The sequence below is a fragment of the Opisthocomus hoazin genome, chromosome 7 (genome assembly GCF_030867145.1).
Source record: "Opisthocomus hoazin isolate bOpiHoa1 chromosome 7, bOpiHoa1.hap1, whole genome shotgun sequence".
Classification (NCBI taxonomy): Eukaryota; Metazoa; Chordata; class Aves; order Opisthocomiformes; family Opisthocomidae; genus Opisthocomus; species Opisthocomus hoazin.
Window position 1 is genome coordinate 65,884,086 of NC_134420.1, and position 12,055 is coordinate 65,896,140.

The following is a 12,055-nucleotide window of genomic DNA, read 5'->3' on the forward strand; positions in this document are numbered from 1 at the left end:
GCTGCCAGGTTAGGAAGCTAGGAAGCGGAGAACTGGATCTCGCCTTTCTCCACCTGCCACAAATGCTCAGTTTTCCTGTGGGAGGGTCAAAGTGCAGCTTTACCCTGTTTTCTTTTTGTTGGTGTCTTGTTTTCTAAGTTGTTATGGGGGATTAAATGAAGTAGTTGCTTGCAGAGGCAAAATGTAAATATCCTATATAAGTATACTTGATGTGACCCTGGCACAATTCTGGTAGTTTTTTTCAAAATGTTTCAGGTAGGCCAGCTCCAACATTTGCAGCAATTGCACTGTCTTGTTCCATTGATGTGATATATGTAACCTCACCTGAAACACATTTTCCCCCTTCATATCAGGATTGTTATACCTACAGACTTTTTCTATTTAAAGAAAAGAGTTGGGTGGTATAGCGAAAGTGTGAGAGGGGAAGGTCAAACAAACATTAGGGTAGTCACCTCCATAGGATTTCTGTTATAAAAAACACATTTTTGAAGTGGTCTAGAATGTAGCCACTAAATAGTGCTTTGGGCTAAAATGTGTTATACAAGGCTTTAAATAGAAACCACATTTTAAAGCGGGTTTTCCCCAGAAGAAAAATCAGTCGGACAATTTGAGAACATTGTAAACACAGTTTGTTGTCATTAACACTAGAAAGGAAAATAAAGTGAAAGGGTTAAAGCCTGCCTTTGGGAGAGGTGTGGACAACATCAGTAGGAGTAAGCCAGGTCCATGCCCCTGTGATGAGAGGGGCAAGGTTAAACCTTAGAGTGTTGCCACAAGTTACAGTCTGTGGACGTCATGCAAATTTTGCTGGCTTTATCTGCAAGGTTTTCTTCTTCCCCCAAGGTTTTCTTCTTCCTCAGCGCATCTCCGCAGCCAGTTCTTCGAAACCTGGTGTGTAAGCTTTCCAGAGCAGGGCCCGCCTCCTCGCACGTGTGTGCACACTGCCTGGCACTGTTCTCCTGATACCTGAGTGAGGCCTCCAGGCATTGCCGCAACACAATTGTTAACAGCAGTTATTGCTTTTTAAGAACATTCAGTACATTCAACTTGGAAGGAGGCTTCCGTGTTTGTGCCCTGCGGATTCCTGTATCTCGTTGCTCCTCTAAGACTTTATGCAATACCATCTGCCTGGTGCCTTGTCTTGCTCAGAACATTTCTCTCGTGAGCGATCCTTGGGTAGAAAGGATTTTGGTATCTATGATCACTTGTGGGTTGGGTTGTTTACTGGTTTGTGGGATTCCCCTCCGCCCCACCCCCACCCAGTGTATCTGCATGAGGGTGGTATTGCTGGTCCTGACTATGGGAATAACCCAACTGGAAACTGGGCAGCTTTATCAAAGATCCATTTCAGTCATCTCCTCCAAACAAAGATTTCAGTACCACACTGTTCCAGCCAAAATGATCATGAAAGACCGATGGGGCTGAGTGATTCTAATCCGTTATTACTATGCTAGGGTATTTTTCTGGAAATTTATTGGCCAAATAAAAGACAACTGAGGATAAACAAATAATTATTAATAACAAACTAGATTTTTCTGGCTTAGCTGTGGATTTTCTTTTGTTTCTGATAATAATTTTGTTATGATCGTAGGAATGTTGTTTGCAAGGGACATGCTAAAATCTGTTCTGTCTTTTCTCCCCTCACCCCTCTCCTACCTCTCTTAATAGTACAGGGGCCAGGCATTGGAAGCGCCAACAGAAGGTGCCACAGTAGCTCTGGACTCCGTGGGCAGACTTGGGATGTGGTGGTGTCTCCCTTCATAGGGCTCTGCCCAAAGCAGTTGCCATTCCCAATCTTTAGCTGGCGATTTATGAAGATGATAATTAAGGAGTTGTTTGTAGTAGGGTGGGGGGAATATTGTTGATATTAATCTAATATTACTACTACTAATAAATAATACTACTAATTTTTAAATTTTCATCTGTCTCATACCAGCAAAGCAGATCAAACACTGTCATCAGAGTAATGGTCTCCGATCTTGCTAGAGAAGGAATGTTCCTTCTATTTGAGTAGTAAATATTTTTTACGTGGTAACATTGCTGTCCTTTGAGGAACTAGGAGGAGAAGTCTCAGAAAATTTGCGGCGTCTCAGACTAAAGCAGGGAGACTTTGATGGACTTTGTCCTGCAGTGGACTGACATTCGTACTGCTGCGTCTCTGGACAAATTATTTTGCCATACAATTAAACTTTTTTTGTCTCATTTTCTTTTTTATAACTAGGAAAATATTTCTCTGTTTGTTGTAGAATTGCTTAATAAACGTTGTTTTGAAAAGCAGCAAAAATCTCCTGGTAAAGGCTGAATTTCAGAAGTAGGGAGTTTTACCTAAATAGAATTAAATGTTTCAGAAAAACACAATAGTCTTCCTGTTATACTTCAACAGATGTCTCAAGGCAAGTCATTTTATAAACCAACCAATGTGAGATGGATAAGTAGATAAATAATTGTTGCATACAAAACAGCTTCTGTTTCTTTTCCCTGAAGGGTTTCAGACCTCTTGTATCGGCTTATGCTATATTTCAACATAGACAAAAAAATAAGAATGGCTTCCCTTTGAAACCTTTTCAAACTAGCCATCTGCTTTGCCAGTCATATTCAGATCTGTACCAATATTGTTTCAGCATATGAGTTAGGGTTTTTTTAACTCTTTCTGGTTCTTGCAGTTTTATAACTTTTGTTGTATTTTTTTAAAAAGGGAACATTTGGAAGAATTATATTTAAAATAATTTTCTGGCAAAACAAAAAGGAAATCAAATGAAAAAAAAACCAAACCTGCATAGTCCTAGCTATGTAAAGGTAAGATGTTGAGTATAGGTGACTGTGTTCTTTGATTTGATACTTGTTAGTTTTTAAATGCCAGGTAAGTTGTTGAGGGGACAAGGGAGAAGAGAAAAAATATCTTAATTATTTTTTTGTGGCCTAGCACCCTGTACAAAATGGACTTGTCAGCCGTAATTGTAAGGATGCAATGGCAAGAATTTGTATTCTCTGAATGTTGATGAAAAGACGTTTGAAGCTCATGAAAAGTATATTAGAAAATACGTTGGAAGATGTTTTGGCTGGCTGGTTGGCCATTAATAACCATGCAGTGTCAAAGAGCACAGTGTTATTTTGCTCCTGAGTATTCATTGTAGGAAGGAATTATTATTAATTGTTTTTAATTATTAAAGGACAACTGTTGACACTGATGTTGATACAGAGGCATCCAGGTCTTAACACCATTGCAACAAAATTTAGCTCTTCGGTGTTTTAAGTTGAGATGTGGACAAGTTAGTGTTAAGGAGCAGACTCTTAGGACCAAGTTAATGTTGCTCTGCAATCACTATGAATCAGTATTCAGTGGGAGAAATCTACTCTGCTCTTTGAGGGTGCTGGAAGTATGACTCTTTGATTGCTGATGTCCTACCATATCTTCAAATGAAAGAGCAGCGTAAGGCTGACAGAGCAGAATCGGCGTGGTACGAGCAGGTCTGACTGAGAGGGTTTTACCTGTGGTTTGGTTCCAGCCACATCAGGAAAACAGAAGGGGAAATAAACCATCTTTCACCTTGTTGCAGGCAGAGCAGTGGGCATTTAAGGTGGCTATGCAGGTGGATATTGAAAATTTTTTCTTAATGTTGATGCAGAAACGTATCTGTTACATGGAAATGTTACTTCATATCAAGTAGCAAAATAAACCCACTTTTGTAAGTAGTTCCAAATAAAGGCAGGCATCTACATCTATCTAAAATTTGTGTGATTTCCCCAGTAAGAGTTTTAAATACTGTGGTTTTTGTTTTACAAACTTAGGTTGTGACTGGTTGAACCTATTAAAGAAAACTGAGAAAGAAGGGAAAAAAATCCTCTGATTTGCTAGACTATTTTTAGAGAAATACCCAAGATGTTCAGGAGCCTAAAGGCATTTGGCATCTCATCCTGCTGCTCCTCTTGCACCTGAAGGTGGCATCTGGGCATCCTGCTAGCACAGCATGTCTCATATGCTATTTCTTTCTTGTGTCGTCATTGAAGAGTTCAGGGAGCTGGTGTGTGGATTTAAGTTGTAGGAAGTGCTGACATTCCCGTGCAGCTGCTGTTGTTGCAGAGCCCTGATCTGATTGTATGCCAGCATTTTCACATGACAATTCTTCTCTGCTGTAATACTCAAATATTAAGCTACTTGTCAGCTGGGAACTGCAGCTTGGAAAGTTGGAGGTCAAATCCCCATTAAAATACTAAAAATATAGAGTAAAATAGTGCGTTTTACTAAGGAAATGTTGCAGTGACCAGAAAGTGTGTATATGTTGCAATACGAGATTGGAAAAAGTTGTTATGCCTTTTGGAAAGGAAAAAAAAAAATTTGAAATGGGTAGCTTGCTTCCAAAAACCAAGGCGCTGAACTTTGAATGTCTTGTTTGGGTTATAGCAGTGCCCAGAAGTTCCAGCTGAGATGAGATCAAGATGACAGCGGTAGGTGCTGCATGTAGCTATAGCAAGAAGAGTCAGCAGTCTGTGCATAGGAGAGGAGGAAGCTATATATCCCCCCTCTTGGTCCTTACAAGTGGGAGACCTCCAGTATAGAGGCCAAGTGATCTGCCCAGGACCAGTAGCAAAGTTGGAAAATGGACCCAGGTTTTGATTCCCCATCAAATGTTTAAACCATAAAACAAGCCTAGATCTCGGATCACTTCTAAAGTGGGGGTGATTGCATGGGGGTGGAAGAGTTCATCTGATTGAGGAGCCAGGCTAAATTAAGAAGTTGGTCCTTTTGATATTGTGTGGTATTTGGAAAAGACGGGAAAAAAGACAGCATTTTGTTTGTTTGTTTAAGGCTAGGAATTTCTTCAGCTGTATCTTGTCTAGCCCTTTTTGTTGTAGTTCAAGGAAGGATTGAATAAATCTGATAAGAGTAAGATGATGTGGTGGTTCAGTACTCCTGGAAGGAGAGTATTCCTATTCCTGTGTGTACATTTCTGTTCCTTCCCTTGTCCCATCTCTGGCACTTATCCAGCCCTCTTGCTGAGCCAATTCAGATTACTGGAGGGTTTGTGTTGGCACCGCAAAGCATCCAGGGAGTCCTGGACTCAGAGCAGGGGAAGGGGTGAGACCCGTGCCTGGGAAGAGGGACCCAGGAGCAGGACTGCCTCTTGTTGGTAGCCGTGAGCTGCCGTACAGCTGGGTTGGAACTGAGCTGTGTCCCACAACTCTGGCAGTTTGGACCTTCTCTGTTTTCTTCTCCCATCGGTTTGCTCCCTGCTTTGATTTCTTTGTTTCCTTTGCTGCTCTCATCTGGTTTGCCAGTCTAGGCTACTCATGGTTTGACTTACCGAGAACCCTCCTAAAAGCTCATTTCTGCCATGTTACCTGTGGAGAGGACGAAAGAAGGGATATAATCTTTACCGAACTGTGATGGGTGCTGTTCTGATGAGTAACAACACAGGCTTCCTGCTTCTTCCCTCTGTTTCTCTCTGGCAGCCTTACTTGTACAAATGACTTAGCAGTGGTGCATGTGCCCACGGTTTGTTTGGCCCGATCAGTGAGAACCTAGGAAGAGACAACTGAACTGAAACCTTTAGAGTTTTGTGCCGCTAGAATCTTCTTCCCTTCCTTAGGGTTTGACTTAGTGCAGTCGCTGTGCTGTTGTCGTCTTGTGAAGGATTTGTCAATGGCAGTGCATGTTTCCCTGATGCTCTTGTACATTTACTGTAGCCACGTGACAAAGCTCTTTGAGGCTTTAAGTGCTGTACGTTGGCAGTCTTCAGTAGCTTTACGGCCGAGGGCATGAGCTCAGCATCAACTCTGGATGGTGATGACCAGCGTCTTCCTGGTGATAATGGCTTTCAGTTGGAATTCACTTGACCCACAACTGAACTGGTGACCTAGAGGTGAAAGGCTCAGGCATTGGATCAAATTACTAATCGTCCAAACCATCTACATCTTTCAAGCTGTTGATTATAGAAACTGTTAAATTTCTTGAGGTATCTTCTGTGCCATGTGTAGATAATTGGGAATGTTGTGCTAAACTATGGAGCTTGCTGGCTGACCCTGCTTGTTCATAATTACGTGAGATACAGTCTGTCACTATCGAGAGACATCAAAAGAATGCCGTTGAACCTATTAATCTGGATGCATCTACAGATTCCTCATAATAAAGGTAGTTGTGCGTTGATGCCTTTAAAGTTATCAAGTAACATGAAAATTTTTTGCGTGCCGGAGAATTTGAGCGGTCTCTGTAGTATTTGTATATTAGATAATCTTATGAAATGGAATGACTTAATTTCTAACCTTGTCTTAGTATGTATTTAGACTAATTTAATTTTACAAGAATCACTGTGTTCTTAGCTGTAAGTGCTACTTGGAACTGTCAATGTTTTACAAATAGCGTTATGTTTATTCATATGTATCATCAGCATCACCAAATAGGATGCAGCGCTCAAATCTTCATCTGCTGCGGATGTGTAGACCTAAAGGCTGGCTTCTGTCGAAGTTAGCAGTGATTTAGCAGATTGTCTTGCTTTACAGGGCATGTGTAAATAAATTCTGTTATTGCAATGTTTATATCTGGTGCTAGAAAGGATAGAGAACATAGAGGTAGTATTTCTTTGTCATAGCCGTGCATGCCAACATAATGCTTTTACCTTTTATCTTTCTAATTTTTATATAGTATTTAACTTGACCAACAATGTGGATTTGGAGAACACCAAAAGGAAAATGGAGCTGTACCAGAAGGATAACAAAGAAGTCATTCAGAAAAATAAGATAAAACTGGTTAGTTACCTTCTCCTCTCCCCTACAATTGTTATTCATTAGTTAAAGAATTAAAGGATTTTCAAAGTGGTGTACTTTCTGTAGTGTCGTAAAAACAAGTCAAAGCTGAAGACACTGTGCATATTTCACTTCATATTCAAAAACCGTAATACCCTAATGTTCTGCGATGCTGACGTTTAGTGCTGCTTAAAGAGATTGAATTGATAGCTGAAATATAGTTATGCTTTATTTTGGCAAGCAGTTGAAAAGAGGGACAGACAGTAAAATCTGCATCTAATACATCACCACTGCGTGTGTGCTGGCAGTGTCATTGGACAATATCCAGGAGAGACCAAGTTCTTTCCTATACCAGGACAATCATTCCTTTCTCATCCGAAGTAAAAAAGGAATCCAGACGCAGACATTATGAAGCCCCCAGGAGAGAGCTGTAAAATTGAGGGAAAGCACAGGTCTGGTTTATGCAAAATTTGAAATGAAAGATGTTGAAACAAACATTAAAACTTTTGTTCAAGAGCTGATAACAGTAATATCAGGAGTATTGTATATATGATCTGTATGCAAAACATGTGGTTCTTTGAAGATTCATTCATTAAAATACAGCTCGGAAATCATTTTGTTCTTTAAAAATAAACTTGCAAGCGTTTCTTTCTGTGAGAAGAGTTTAATCTCTTAAATATTTTTTCAGTATAAAAATACACATTGTTATCAGTTCTTGAAGGAAAATGTCTGCCCAGTGTGTGACATAACAAGTTTTTGTGTTTGTATTCCAGTTGCACTAAGGACTTGCTTTCAAATCAGTAGGGGTGAAATCCTCACTCCCCTGAAGTCTGTGGCAAAACTCCCAGTGATTTCTTTAGCTCTAGGATTTCACAGGAGGAGACTGGAATCTGAAAAATGTTTGTTTGAACCTCTTCCTTTTAAAGGCAAGGAAATTTCCCTAGGGGTCCATCTCTGATCTGTTATCCTGTCTCTGACACTGTGCAATATCCTATGCTGCAGAGCTCGAAGAGGCCTGCCGGATCTTTGGTGACATGTCTTATTCTACAGTGTAGGTGCAACCTCTGGGGTCACCATGAGAGTAGTGTGCTTTGCCTGCAGCCCACCTTCCGTCCACGGACATGACTCGCAGACCGCCTGTGCTCGAGCTGGGTGATCCTATCAAGCAGCACAGTAATTCTCCGTACCCACCCAGGCCCCGTGGGCCTGCTGTTTTCTGTACTCTATGGTCTTGCTGTGCTAGAGGCTGTCTGGTGGAAGCCGGCAAGCCTGCGTGAGTCCAGGCTTACAGGAGATCTGGAGACGTTTCTTTTTTTATTTCCATTTCAACAATTGAAACAAAATAATAGACTTGATGCAGTTGCTATTAGAAAAGCTGTGGGATCTTGCCCATAAATTTCCCCCTCTCCTGAAAGTTGAAAGGGTACTTTCTCCCTCTAGCTCTTTTTGTCAGGTTTTGGAACATCTTTTCTTCTGAAATAGTAAAAGGTGTCCTAATTTCTCAACTAAACTTCTTATGGCTATTCATTGTCCCTTCATTCTTGGACTGACAAATTTTTCTGTCCACTGTAATAGTTTGCTTCTGAGGAATATAGATATTCTCTGTCCTTCTTGTTGTTTTTGTTACTGTTTGCATGTTCCAGTTCAAATTTGTGTTTGGCGACTAGAACTGGATGCAGCATTGTAGTCAAGATCTTAACAGCCTCTTATAAAGAACACTGCTTTCCCGCATCTGCTAGAATCATCTGCTAGAATACATTGACATGTGTGATCCGAAGACTGTTCTTCTCTCATGTCATAGGCGATGTTCAAAAGCGGTAGTGGTCAAGTAGTGCATCATGTTTTCTCCTCTTTGGTTTCTAACTGATGAATTAATGTCTCCAGCTCTGTGGCCTTTTAAGTTATGTTCATCTCACTTTTGCTACTTCTGTCCTCATGTCATTCTTTCTTACAAATCCAAATATTAAGTTACTGAAGCAGTCACGTCAGGGTTTGAATAACTGGTGGTTCTTCTGTCAATACAAGCCGTACTCTTCATCTTTGTAGCCAGTGCCGAATGACCTTGCTACTAATGTGCCAACCCATCCATTAGCTGTGTAGATTTGATGCAGGACCATGCACAGAAAGTTTAAGTAGACAGATTTGGATAAAATGGTGAAGAACTCTTGGAGAAGGGCTTTCTTGTCATTATAAATTGATTTTTCTATATATGTTTATATATACTTTTTATATGTATAAAGCCTTGCACTCTGAGTGGGCTACAGTTTTCCCAAATGTGCCTTCTACCTTAAATATCTGCAGTTCTCCAGTCGTATGATAATTCGCTACTTCGTACTTTGTCACTAGATGTTCAGTTTCACTTGCCGCTTTGTTCAGTCTTGAAATAGTTGTCTGGACTCCATGATGAGAATGTATTTAAATTTTCTTAGTTGTCCTTTCTTGAGTGGGGTGAAATGCTACACTTTCTATTCACTTCTTACTATTGCTATCTTGACTTTACTCCAGGCTTCACCACGATGACCTTTATTTCTTTAGAGGCTGGGACTGTGTCTAGGTTACCCTTAAGCTTGACACAACCCTCACTGCCTATTGGGTGCATCTCTCTTCTGGTTTACTGTTTTGTTTGGTCTTCCTTTCAGAAAGAATTTGATATGACTTGTGAGAATTCTTCCTTTTTCCTGTGGTCTGATCTGGTTTAGGTTTGTATGTCAGTTTCCTTATTTCTGACTATTCTGGGCTGGTTCTTCAGACTAGGTCTGCCAGCACTTCCCTAGAAGTTTTCTTCTGTTTCAGTGTGAATTCCAGGCAGTGTTTAGACAGAAACGTGGAAGAGCCTTGGAATGTCTTAAAAGGCCCTGAGCTCTTCAGTTGACCGAACTAAGTAGATCCCTTAATTCTCAGAAATAATCCTGATTAGCAACTTGGAGATTTTGTTTGTTTGTTTGTTTCCTTTCATTAAATGCAAAGAGAATCCAGTTTCAGGTGGTCACTGATTGGTGAGCAGCTCTTTGCCAGTGTCACTGCTGGTTACAAAGTGAAGGCAGCTTCTGTTGGCTCGGTGGCGGCTGATGAGATCTGTCGGCTCTTGCATCCAGTAACTGGGCCTCACTGGGACCCATTGGCTTGATCTGCCTAGTAAAGGGATGTTTGTCAGCATATTCTGGCATATATCAGATTGCTGTACTTTACAATATAATTTTAGGTTTGTTTTTTTTTGTTGGTTTTTTTTTTTTTTACAAGAACAGATTTTACTAAGCTCTTGGCTGCAGTAATGTCTTGCTAAAACTGCTTCTATAAATTAATCGTACATTTAAATTTTGTAAAATTTAAGTATTGCGGTGTTTTTACTGAATCTCCCTTTGCTTTAGTATTTTTGCTGGGGAAGCTTTGGAGAATGTTTTCTGTGTGTTATTGTCCTATACCTTCTTACCACCAAACTGACATTCTTTTCATTCCCTCCTTCTGTATAAGGCTGTTTAGCTGTGATCCTATTTTTCCAACTGTCTTTGAGCCCTGCTATTTTTTTCTTCTGCTATGATTTTCAAATACAGATGACTTAATAGTTTACAGGTTAAAAAAGACTTCTCAAGAAATAAATCCTGAAACAAAACTGGTCACTACGTACAAGTTATTTCTTTCTTTTCTTCTCTTATGGCACATGGATTCAACCCAAGTTACAGGAAAAATTCCTCATTTTCTGGGAATGTGACTTTGTTTTACAGTTCATGCTTAAATATGTTTTATCTTATAATTTATTAATATTCACAGAATTGTAATTTCTTATTTTTCTTCTACACCGCTGTTAAGCACACAGTGGACTTGGCACACAAGATGCAGCTGATCGGGGGGGCAATCAGGAACAGTATTGTGGGATTATATTTTCGGTCACCCGCTTGCATCACTTGAGAGGTAGAGTGCGTGGGAGCAAACAGGGGTTCATTTTAGAGTGAAGGTATAAGGAAAAGCCATTGTGATTCTCTAACATTTAAAGATTCAAGATCCAGATGGTTACTTCCTATGGCAGAGAGCAACAAGGAAGCAGAAGTTCTAACTTTGCGCTGAACAGCAAGAGGAGGTAGAATCATTGTCTGTAATGACTGTAAAGCTCTACTTTAAAAGGTAGAATTTGGCTGCTTTCCCATTGCTTGGTCTGTCCTAGGTTCCTTTGGTAGGCAGCAGAGCTGTGGGCAAGCTCTGTCCACCTAAGGAGGAAGATTGCTACGAGTCGATTTCTAATTTTCATTTCAGACACGGGAGCAGGAAGAGCTGGAGGAAGCTCTAGAGGTAGAGCGACAGGAAAACGAACAAAGACGACTGTTCATACAGAAGGAAGAACAACTACAACAGATGATAAAAAGGAAAAATAAGCAGGCACTCTTGGATGATCTGGTAAGTAACAAAACCAGAGGCTTTGAACGCTCAGTAGTGGAGCAAGAAGCAGGGACATTGACACTCATCTCTACCATGGTTAACTGTGTGGAATCAACACATCTGCCCCTTTCTGTTTGCCTGTCTTGCTTGTTTTGTGTTACTGTTCTCTCATCTGTCATTCATTTCAGTGTTACAAACAACTCTGGTTTTGGTAAGCTAAGGGCTGGGGGAGAGTGCTTCTGAGATTCATAGACTTAATTGGACTCATTGTCCAGAGTGTCCAGTGTTGGTTAGAAATTAATTCCAGGAAAGCATTCTTGGCTGTTTCAACACAAAATTAATCCTGGCTAAGATGCCAGCAAAGAAAAATGCAGAAGGTTTCTTTGGGTACTTAGAATAAGGCTGTTTTCCTGGTTCTGCCTGTTTTGACATGTGTGTGGTTTTTTTTTTTGTTTTGTTTTTTGTTCATTCCTTTCCTAGTGAGCTTCCATTGAAAGCTCTTTTCTTGTTGCTAGTTGACATGTGCAGGTATATTTTGGAAATTGCTTTAGTGAGTCCAGCTACCCTACCAGCTCACACATTAGTTGACATTTGACTGTGTATGTAAGTCTAGATTTCTATTTAATTAATTGGTTATATGAAAGCCACAAGCTTTCCCTGTGATCAAGGATGGCTTGCATTAGCATAGCTGATATGGTGACTACTCCACCTTGAACCTGGTGTATGATGGGTGGGGTTCTGTCATGTCTGAGGCCATGTAACTGCCTGCTTGTTTTGCCTTCAGCTCATGACAGTTGCGTGTGCCTTGGTGCATGGCTGATGGTGCAGTTTGTGAGGGGGACAGAGAGGAGCTAGAAGCTGGGTAAGCTGTAACGTGAACTCTTGCCACTGTTGGCTGGTTAAGCAGCCCTGAACAGTGGTTGACAGTCTGATGTGTTGAAGC

At 40.6% G+C, this 12,055-nt stretch overlaps 1 protein-coding gene across 2 annotated transcripts in view; it reads left to right on the forward strand.

The window, feature by feature from the left end:
• MNAT1 (MNAT1 component of CDK activating kinase) overlaps positions 1-12,055 on the forward strand; it is a 127,010-nt gene that overhangs the window by 42,235 nt on the left and 72,720 nt on the right. For both annotated transcript variants that reach the window (XM_075426797.1, XM_075426798.1), the window contains 2 exons: positions 6,641-6,744; positions 10,990-11,130. In XM_075426797.1, the coding sequence (XP_075282912.1) occupies positions 6,641-6,744; positions 10,990-11,130 (245 nt within the window). The remainder of the gene's footprint in view (positions 1-6,640; positions 6,745-10,989; positions 11,131-12,055) is intronic.